Below are 10,497 nucleotides of genomic sequence, written 5' to 3' on the forward strand. Positions count from 1 at the left end.
TGATCCATGGACTTGATGGATTAGAAGAGATAATTTTCACATGTTTAAAAGGAATGTGAACAAGTTTTACTGAACTGTATAAAGTAACTCGTCCAGCCAACTAAACCCTGATTAGAAAGAAAGCATTAAGGCACAATGGTGAGCTTGCTGAGCAAAATAATATCATTGTGTTAAGTTGAATTTATTAAAACACGCCACTCTAAAATCATTACTATGCTGTCATCTTTGGTGGATTTTTTCATCTGCAACACTTATATTTACAATTTTTATACCGAAATGGAATAACTTTTAAAGATGATTATCAAACACCAAGAGGAAACAATAAACTACAAAATCTTAATATTACAGTGCAACCTTTGTCTTTTCTCTCACATTCCAATGTCAGCGATTGTCAATTTCTATAATGCAAAATGATTTCAGTTCGTACTCTTTCTTCGTACAGTATAACAGGCATGAAACAATATTGTTTTAAATTAGTCAAGCTTGAAAATCCGCTCCCTGCCCCAGTGCAGAAAATGATATATACATACACAAGTATTAAATGTTCATGTGTGTACTTCTTTAAGAATAACAAAGCACTCCACCAAAGGAAATGACATGAACAGCGAAGGCACCAATATATTTCATTCCCAATTTACATTTTGTGCAATGAACAAGCTGTGGGGCGGTGTCCCCTCAGCGATAGAGACACATGCTGGTGCTCTGATACAGGTACATGTAGGCGTCGCAAAAGAGGCGTTTGGCCACACCTTTCATGTCTCGAGGCACCTGATTGGCCAGCTCCGCGGGAGACATTTCCAGGTACATGCCGACCTCGGGGCAGGCTTTAACCTCTGGAATGTTGAATCCGTCTCTCTCTCCTGAACACAACGCACAGATGAGCCACTGAATACATGCAATGAACAGTGCATGTGATGAGACGCTGCTTTAAAAACAGACTCACCTTCTCTGTCCGCCATGCTGTCAAAGAAGATCCAGTCTTGGCTGTCGGGTCCGTACTTGATGAAGGACACGTAGTGGCTCGTCTCGATGCAGAGCACAGCGAACAGCTCCAGCTTGTCTCTGATGAGAGTGTGAGGCGTGCTGCGACTCAGGTAACCCTTGGGGATGTCCAGAGCAACCGGTTGATGGGACTGGCGTTGAGGATGAGAGTGAACCTGAAGAAAAAAAAAAAGAAAAAAAAAAAAAAAAAAAACTGTCAGGGCTGCATCTAATGGTTATTTTCATAATAAATTAAAGACGCGTTTGGTATTTTTACTTAATAAATTCATTAGACAGCTAACCGATTGTCAAAATCGTTGTTGATACATTTTTCTGTCAATTGCCAGAGTTTCAGTCCTACATACTTAACCCAGCAATATATCTATAGAGGACATGTGATGCAAAGTCTCCACTATTCCCACTCCCCCCCCTCAGTGGCAAACATGAAACAGTCAGCATCTGCTCTGGTGCTTTCACATAGGACAAAAAAACAACCTGTAAGAAGCACGTTCTGCTCGGTGGGAAACACTTTCTGCACAAACACATTGAGCCATACAAACAAATTCACAAAGAATTCAGCCATTTTTTCTGTTTCACACAGCTGGTGAAGTGGTTTCACACGGCATACGGACAATGATACAAACCGCACCTGAGATGAACACGTCCTGCAGAAGATTTTGAATCCCGTCTGGCTGAATATGGGATCTTTAAAACAGTCGGTGCACTCGGTCTGGGCCAAGTCTCCACACAGCATGCACTGCTGAGGACCTGAAACGCACACGCACGCACACACACACACACACACACACACACACACACGTTGTGTTCACTATGTGAACATTTGCTTTTAGACCATGTAAGTCCAAGTGTGTTGCATGCGTGTGTACGTGTTTTAACGGTACCTTCAGAGAGGAGGTCGGTGATGTCCAGCTCCAGAGAGGGAATGATCTTGTCGAACATCTTGAATTCCTTCCCAAAGCGAGGCATCTGGAGGATGAGGCACGGTGGCACCTGCAATTATGACACAATGAAATAAAAGAAGATCACACACCGTGGAGACAGAAAACACCAGAACAACGGAGACATCTACTGGAGAATCAAAGGAAAGCATCAGATAAATACATTTCCTCAGGATCAGCCGTTAGATCTAGGAATACGTTGCTACTAAAACAAATAGTTCATTAATTGGTTATTTCACTATTACTTGTTGTGTAAATGTAATAGAGTGACAGCGTGATCTCACCTCTGCCAGCTTGAGTCCTGCGGTGTGGAAGGAGTGCTCCAGCAGCTGCTGGACCGTCGGCAGCACCAGGCTGTGGTTCTGCTCTAAGAAGATCTGATAGCAGTAACTCTCCTGCACTTTACCAGCCGCTGAGCTAAAAACGGGAGAGAGGGAGAGGAATGCGAGGCATGAATTCAAGAAAGTCCTTCGCAAGATTTGTTGTATTCAAGCAGTGTAGGGGGGGGTATTTTAGCTGTGGTGGAACTGTACAGTTGGAGTAGAGGATCCAGTGCAAGTATGTGGTGCATGATGACAGTAAGAAACTCCTCCGGATCTGAGAGACAAAAAGCCACATCAACGGTCACTTCAAACCGAACAACAAATCAGCCGTTTCGTAATAAAGCTTGCGGATGTAACGGACCCTTCTCATCTGTGGTGAAGGATTTACTGTAGCCGTGTTCCTGTATCTGCTGCCGGAGCTTCATGATGTGCCGCCCTTCCACAAAGCCCTTGCTGCAAAGAAAACGCATGCGGAGAGTATTCATGCATTATTTAAGTACCACAAAAAAAAAGAAAAAGGTTCCGCAAAATGCTTAACGGCACCCACTTGCGGAGGGGATTAACAATGTCGTGGAGCAGTGTGCTCTGAATCGGGGCATCTTGAGGTTCTGTTAATTTAAACAGCATGGCATCCAACGCAGAGGAGCAGGAAAACAAGCTGAAGGCACAGAGAAAAACAAAAAAGAGTTAAGAAAGCAGAAAAATAAGTCTTTAATTTAGTTTCCTTTTAAGTTTCTATTCCTTTTTAGAATGCTATAAAAAGTACACTAAAATAACCCCTGCTTGCAACTGCGTTACCACCGACTATGATACAACTTTCCCCAAAAATATTGTCAGCAACTCAAAACATACTGATGCGACTTGGATAATGGTCTATAATAATGTAAAGTACATGTGATTTGTAGAATAAATAGGATACAACCAGCTGAACTTCTTATGAAGTGCAATAAAAAATGCACACTATTTGCCGTCCCATGTGCACCGTCCTGACCTGAAGAGGGTAGCGTCCATGTAGCAGGAGTTGTAGTTCCCTTGGATCCCCTTCATCCGTCCAAGCAGAATCTGGCTGACCTGCTCCGTGCTGACGGGAGGAACAGTGCCCGGCGTCCCTGCACTGTGCTCTGCATCTCTCTCTACAGTAACAGATATTTAAATCATTATGTATGTGAACACATACAACATTACACAAAACGCACACGCAGCTGGTGATGATTGCTGATGCAGCGTTGCCTCTTGGTTTTTCATGCTGGGGCCCCTCACTGTGTTTGAAGCTTTATTGGTAATGTTTCTTCTTCTTTTACATTCTAAAATGAATCTGAGCAGACATATTGTTCCAGAAGATTTTTTATATATTAAAATCCATTAACCGTAACTTTAAAAACAATTCAGAGCACCACCGTGTCCACAAGGGGTCACTGGCTGACTTCAAATTGTCCCCGATAAGAACACATGGATTATCAGCACACAACAACACAACAAAACTGTGAAAAAGGAGTTGCTGAAGTGAGTTCATCAGTGCTGTTCTGACCTGCGTTGTCCGGTTTCAGCATCGTCTCGCTGCAATCGGCCGACACGCTTTCAAATCGCGAGTCAGGGCGACATGTTCTAAGCTTCACGAACAGAGCTTTCTTTGGGGGACAATCAAAGAGACGCAGACTTTTGAACGTGCCGTCACTCACTCCGTAGTCGTCGTCCTAGAGGCGGATACACACAGAAGATGAATGTCATCCACGATGAAATGAAAGGAACAAAACAATGAAGAGAAAAGCAATAATTTGCCATGGTTTAGATTTACCAGCTCTAGGCCAGCCATGGTTTCCAGACAACCAGGCAGAGTGCCGGTCCAGCGGATGATCCCATATGAAGTGCCCTTAGCCAAGTCCACCTCCACCATGGAACTCACGCTCAGACCACCGCTGTACTTTTCCACGGGCGTCGTATCAACGTCCATGCTCTCTGGCTCTGCAGTAAACAATACATTTGAGTCAGATTTCTTACAAATGTGGGAAACAGCTTCACACGTCATCGTGTATCGAGTTGCTCAGACCTGCGGGCACCTCCCCCTTTGCAACCACAAGTAGTGGAACATCAACTTCGCCCCCTCGCTTTCCATTCTCATCAGTGTCCTGAAAATACCAACAAAGACAAGTTATCAATGCACCGCTAACTAGGTACTGAAGGAAGTGACTAATCTAATTAGGAGCGTATAAAGTGTGACAGCATGGGGATCGACAGCTAAAAGGAAACAGTTGTGTAGATGTGAGTAAAGCAACAAACAGGATAGTTGCAAGTTTCATTGACTTACATGTTATGATGTTTAAAACCTCAATTTAGAATTGCAAGAATAAATATAAAAAAGCAAACAAAATTGGTCACATTTCAGGAATAAGGCCACATGTGTGTGTTATTTGCCAGAATGGCTGCATTCAAAAACACAATTTAAATTTGAAACTAATAAACTGATATATTACTTACCGTGGAGATCCGAACACTAGGTTCTCCGTCCTTTTCCTGCACATGCAACACCATTCCATGCCGATATTCATCACCGATGAAGTAAGTGACTCTATCTCCTGGAGCTAGCTCGCCTGTCTGAGAGAGCTCGGGGTTGGAGGGCGACAAGGAGCTGGGAACCACGGGCCGGACTCTGGAGAAGGGGGCGAAAATGCCACAATCTTTCTGACAGGAAAAGAGGGTTTTATACTGGAAGGTCCCATCGGTATTCCCCTTCCCCCTGTCTTCTCCCTAGGGGGGGGGGGGAAAGAAGCACAGCAGCAGCAGCACACATTTAACCATACGTCTTCATTTCTGTGAACACCAATTCCATCGTGTTGGGGTCCAGGCAGGGTTTTCAGAGATGTGTGCAGGGAAATATGCCAGTAAGGGAAAGCAGGAAAGAAAAAGGGTGATTTTGTTGCGTGACCACTGTTAGAGTCCCACCTGTAGTTCAATGCCAAAGAACGTGCCTGGTATAGGAGAGGAATACGATGTCGCTGTAAGTCTTCCGATGTAACGTACGACGCCTCTGAGCCTCTCTCCTCCTTCCTCCACGGTCACCGCAGTGCCCACAGTGAGTCCTAGTGCTGCTTGAAGAGCATCTCTCTCTCCGAACCACTTCAGCCTGTCTGCTTCCTCGGGCAGGCCCTGCAGCAGCTCGGCTTTCTCTGCACTCAGCTGTTCAATGCAACTCAACTCTATTTCATGATCTAAAAGTGAAAATGAGCCCGTGAGGAAGAGGGGCAACTTTTTGGAATACCTTTTCACAAGTGATTTGTGCTTGTGTTGAGATATGTAGCATATGTGGCCAGCATTGAAGAGTCCTTGGTGTTCAGGTTTCCTTGTTACGATGAAGTACAGGTCGGTTGTTGACGCCATGTTGCTGAGCAGGGTGCTGCACCGGAAACACACAGAGACACGGTGCACACGCAGTTTACACTGGTGTCACTACGATAACAATACGAATGTTGTCTATTTTGATAAAAACCTTCATGCTAGCTCGCTAACTAGCTACAAGACTGAACTAAGCTAGCTGTCGTGAACAGAGGGAATCAAAGCAAACGTTCACCTGACGCTACATGTAACGTCTCAACTATCTAGAATCGCTCCGACTGTTTCCCTTTCCCTCCCACACATCTGTGACAAAGTTAGCCTTACCTTTAAGAGTTAAACAACTTTTTAATGATGTTTCTGCGTTATCTCCGAGCTTCTCGGCTTGTGTCCAAACCAGGTGCCTTAAGTTTCACTTCCCCTTTCATTTCATTTCACAGCGGCGTCATCGGCATCTCGTCCCGATACAAATGACAGTATGTTGTTGTTGTTGTAAACCACCGAAACAACTTCTTGGCAATACTTTCAAGTACTTCTGCGAAAGAGGTTAATGTTAAGAACAAATTTCCCAAGTGACGTTGCTGTTTTGAAATCAGTTGACAGCCAGCGGCAGGATGGCTCGATTGTATGTGGTGTTATTAAGCCCCTCAGTACGGTCTTACAGACGTGGTGATGCGTTCACATCCGGTTTTATGAGGTGTGCTGTTTATACAATCGATCATCTTGTTTGCTACCTGCAAACTTCATTCTGTAGTTAATTATAGCTGAAAATAGGTCCATTGCTATACTTGTGTCATCTTGATCGACCATACTGTAATTTCCCTATCTTGGATATTCTGTAGGCTAACATATAGCATTAGGTTACACAGTTTGTGATCTGTCCTTGCAGGGAGAGAGGTCGATCCTCAGTTGCTCCAACTGATGTTTCTTCCATTTCCCCTCACGTTTTTTGGGGAAGTTTTCCTTATCAAAGTCGAGGGTCTAAGGTCAGGGAGTATTTGTGGTATTGGGAATTAAAATTGACTTGACTTAACATTGTCTACCAGCAGGGGCGTTTCTAGGAATCAAAGAAAGGGGGGCTTAGCCCCAACGGGAATGGAATGTTTGCGCGCAAAGCGCGCAGCAATTGTTTTTGGGGCCGCGGATATCCATTGTTTCAGACAGTTCATAGATTGGTTCAATCATAAAGAGTGTGATTTTGCTCTGTAGTTTTGCTTGCATTCAGTATATGATAACACAAGAGACTGAATTTCAGGATCATAGTGAAATTTGACAACAAAAATATGAACTTTTCTCAAATAAAGAGAGAGAAATAATTTTCCTGCTTGTAAAGGAAAGACGGATAAACTAGCTCCCAAATCCTAATTCTTAAAGGGACCACACACAATGGATGGAGAATGGACCTGACAGTGTCAACTTTATATCGTTAAGTATGATGATAGGCTGTTGGATTGTAATTTGAAGGGGGAGAAAACATACAAACCAGAACGCACGCACATATGTAGCATGTTAGAGTTATAAATAACTTGCCCATGTGAGAAACAATAGTTTAATTTAATGACATCACCAAAATAAAAATATATATATTTTTTTTTTTCTTCTTTTTTTTTCAGCCCCCTAAAATAGGCCTAACGACGCCCCTGTCTACCAGCATCATTGTGTTATGTTTGTAATGGTATTTTCATAATAATTTACTGCCTTGACTGGTTATCAGAACAGCTCTTTCAAATGTAAGCAAAAGTTTCAGCTTTCTAGTATCCATCCATACAGATAGATTTGGTTTGGTTCAGATATCTTTCACTGTGATTTCTGCAGGACCCCAACAGTGGAGGAGAATTATTTTCTTCGTTGCACGTACACTATTACACAACAGCAATTGTCTTCTCAGAAACAATCGCCCCATTGACAATCCACAGACTGAAATTAATACAGTTTTGAGGCAAAGAGGAGCTGAAACTAAGGTCTGTAGATTATCTTGATGAAGGACATTAAACACTTTAAATTCCAGCATAGGCTAGTGACGGAGCAAAACTCTCTGTAAAACTGAAGAGACTTGAGTGTAAATGCTAAAAAAACTAAAAAATCCAATCATATATACTTTTTGTTATGGGTGTTTTGATTGACAAACTTTGGAAATCAGTTGTCTCAATAAACATGAGCTCAACAAAAAATACGTAATTTTACAATTAAAAAAAATATTATTTTGATTACAACATACTCTCTTTTTTGTTGCTAATCATTGACGATTATTTATTTCATAATTTCTTGTCTTTGTTACTAATATCTTGCACCTAATTATTGATGATTGTTTACTTAATATTGTCTTGTTGCTGCAACTAATATGAATTGTCAATTTGCTTTAACATATTATACGACATTTTTCCGGCAAGGCAAAACTGAGGAGTGTAAGATCCCTTTCAGATGAACCGCGTTCTGTGATTGGACGGTGAAATATACATCATCCGCAAAGGCCTATTCCGTCGCAGTCCGATGACGACACGTTTCGGTTGTAAACATGGAGGAGAGAGAAGCGCTGAAGAGGCAAATTGAACTTCTGCAAAGTAAATCTCCATATACACTCTCTTTTGGATTGTTTTGTAGGAAGCGGGTGTTTTTTGATTTGTTGCGCCTTTTAAATTCATGGTGGTCGTGTTGCTGTGGTGCGTTTTGAAGTAACGTTAACGTATTTTAAAAAAAACAACTGTTAGCTTTGCCTTCAGCTTAAACTCGCACATGTCTAAGAAGAGGCGTTGGCTCCTTTATCTAGCTAACGTCACCCTTAACGTACTGCATTTAGAGATACGTAGTGTTGGTTAGGTAATATATTCTATTTAATTTTCATTGTAAGTGAATAACTAAGTCGCTGTTTATGCCAAACTTTGGCAGCATGTGCGGAATTCCTTTCATCTTTAAACTCATCCGTCTACATGAAACTGAGGAATAGGTTGTGTTGGCTAAATTAACTCTCACATGGATTATATTCCCTTATTCTTGTTTATCACTCTTGGTGCGATGGTGCAACTAAATAACTCCTATTTTCAAATCACCAGATCTCATCAATACGCACAAGAGTGTCCATGGCGACACCCCGTTTGCAAGAGATGAGTGGAGTCATCCGGAAGCTCCAACGTCAGCCAGAGGCAGAGGCCACAGCACATCTGTGGTCCATCCTCACAGCTCCAGAGGGGGACTGTACGCTCCTCAGAGCCGTGGAAGTTGGAGGAAAACATACTCGCTGAGCAACAAGAACCCACAGCCGTCTGTTGGACATCCCTCGGCTTCAGCTTCCTCTACTGTACATCAGTCCGGTTCCCACCGTGCACCTCACAGCACCTCACTGCCCAGCCACAGCAGAGGAGAGGAGGGGCAAAGAATCGTGACTGCCACCTTATCATCAGGGATCCCTCAACAAAAGGAAGAGCGACCTATGAACAGTATCACAGGGGGAGTCGCAGCTGAGAAAAGAAACACGGATACTCTCAGAAAAACCGGAGCAGCTGTGTCTCTGCATGAAGACGGAAATGGATGTTCAAGATCAACGGGCACTAGTGAGCAACGCGAAACGATGCACAGACAGACTCCAGGTCTGCAGGAGAGGACTGAAATCAGGCGTGTGGTGCTGCCAGAAAAGAGTTCTTCAGAAGTGGCGTCCTCGGTTAAGGCCAACGTGTCGACCAGTTTGCAGAGCATCCCTCAAGCGCGGATCAAACCTACCAAGACATGCGTGACCAGCACCGAGAGCAAACCAACTGTTACAAAGACAACTCCAGCAGTTCCCAATGCTAACACCGTCCCACCTCTCGCTGCTCTGCCTAATGTATCAAAACATTCCATCGACCCCGCATCTCCCGCCAGCCAGGGCCAAGTCAATGCTTCTTTTTTGAAGAAATCGAAGTTCACTTGGGTAAAGAGCCAGAAACAAGCCAGCTCCAGTTCCTCACCCACAGGCAAAGCTGTGGCTGTTGCCCTGACTTCAGTCTCCAAAGCTGGAGTTGCCAGTGGAAGCTCCCCTTTATTCACAGGGAAGAGAACGCCCGGCAAGAAGTTCCCTCGGAAGCTAAGCCCACTCAATGCAGCCCCCAAGACTTCCAAGTACAGATGGGTCTCCATCTCCGCTGGAGCCCAAGCTAAAATACCTCGAAAGTCCATATCGCCCAAAGCCCTGACCCTTTCCCAAAGAGCTCTGGAGAAGGGAGAGGTTCCCAAGAAACTCCGAGCAGAAGACAAGATGAAAAAGGGAGCCGCGGGTTCCTCGACCAGCTCCTCACCGGTTAGCCGGTACCGCTGGAAGGCTGGAGGTCAGAGTACCTCTGGGGCAGCGATAGGAGGGGCCACGGTTGCCCGTCGTAGGTCTGCCTTCCACTGGACGTCAGAGAGAAGCAACAAAGGAGTGAAAGGAGTTTCCCCATCCGTAAGCCAACGTTTCCCACGTACCTACCTGATGCCGCCCTCCTCCCCCGCTGGGTTCAAGCTCCGCAGCAGGATGAAAATCATCAGGAAGTCTCCTACTGGGTACGTATTGGAAACCTGGACATGACCTGCAGAATACTTTCATTAAATAGATTTTTCTCAATGTCATTTGGTAAATAGCAGCTTCTGGTGTGTTACTCATTGCACTGTTCTCCTCTGCCGTCTGTCCTGTGACCACAGTGGAAGCGGGTCAGAGATGAAGTACTCCCCGCGGGGCCGCATGCACAGCTCGAGCAGGAGTCCCGCCGGAGCGAGGAGGACACCCTCCAGGGAGCTGGTGTCTTTTGGCCGACACAAGCTGAGGCGTCTTTCTCCCACCTCATCGAGGACAAGTAAGAAGCTCACACTTCAGACAGCACTTCATGAAGAGCATGTATTCTGTACACAGTTCTCTCTCTCTCTCTCTCTCTCTCTCTCTCTCTCTCTCTCTCTCTCTC

The 10,497-nt window shown here is 44.4% G+C and overlaps 2 protein-coding genes across 2 annotated transcripts; one reads left to right on the forward strand and one right to left on the reverse strand.

Moving 5' to 3' along the window:
* Positions 1-604: 604 nt before the first annotated feature.
* Positions 605-6,366, reverse strand: cyldl (cylindromatosis (turban tumor syndrome), like). Its single transcript, XM_031869726.1, has 15 exons — positions 5,918-6,366; positions 5,204-5,654; positions 4,739-5,008; positions 4,311-4,389; positions 4,059-4,225; positions 3,792-3,957; positions 3,255-3,396; positions 2,811-2,921; positions 2,625-2,716; positions 2,474-2,537; positions 2,225-2,357; positions 1,884-1,992; positions 1,631-1,749; positions 944-1,157; positions 605-860 (listed from the first exon to the last, which is right to left on the reverse strand). Exons 2-15 carry the CDS (start codon positions 5,636-5,638, stop codon positions 676-678), a joined length of 2,286 nt encoding a protein of 761 aa, XP_031725586.1. The 5' UTR covers positions 5,639-5,654; positions 5,918-6,366; the 3' UTR covers positions 605-675.
* A 1,702-nt stretch (positions 6,367-8,068) lies between these two features.
* On the forward strand, positions 8,069-10,464 carry LOC116395670 (zinc finger CCCH domain-containing protein 3-like; the record flags this gene model as incomplete). Its single annotated transcript, XM_031869728.1, has 3 exons — positions 8,069-8,151; positions 8,641-10,102; positions 10,241-10,464. Coding segments are annotated over exons 1-3 (1,732 nt in total), but the record flags the coding sequence as incomplete, so codon positions are not given.
* Positions 10,465-10,497: the final 33 nt, after the last annotated feature.

The sequence above is a fragment of the Anarrhichthys ocellatus genome, unplaced genomic scaffold, assembly GCF_004355925.1.
Source record: "Anarrhichthys ocellatus isolate YVR2014 unplaced genomic scaffold, GSC_Weel_1.0 scaffold48, whole genome shotgun sequence".
Taxonomy (NCBI): domain Eukaryota; kingdom Metazoa; phylum Chordata; class Actinopteri; order Perciformes; family Anarhichadidae; genus Anarrhichthys; species Anarrhichthys ocellatus.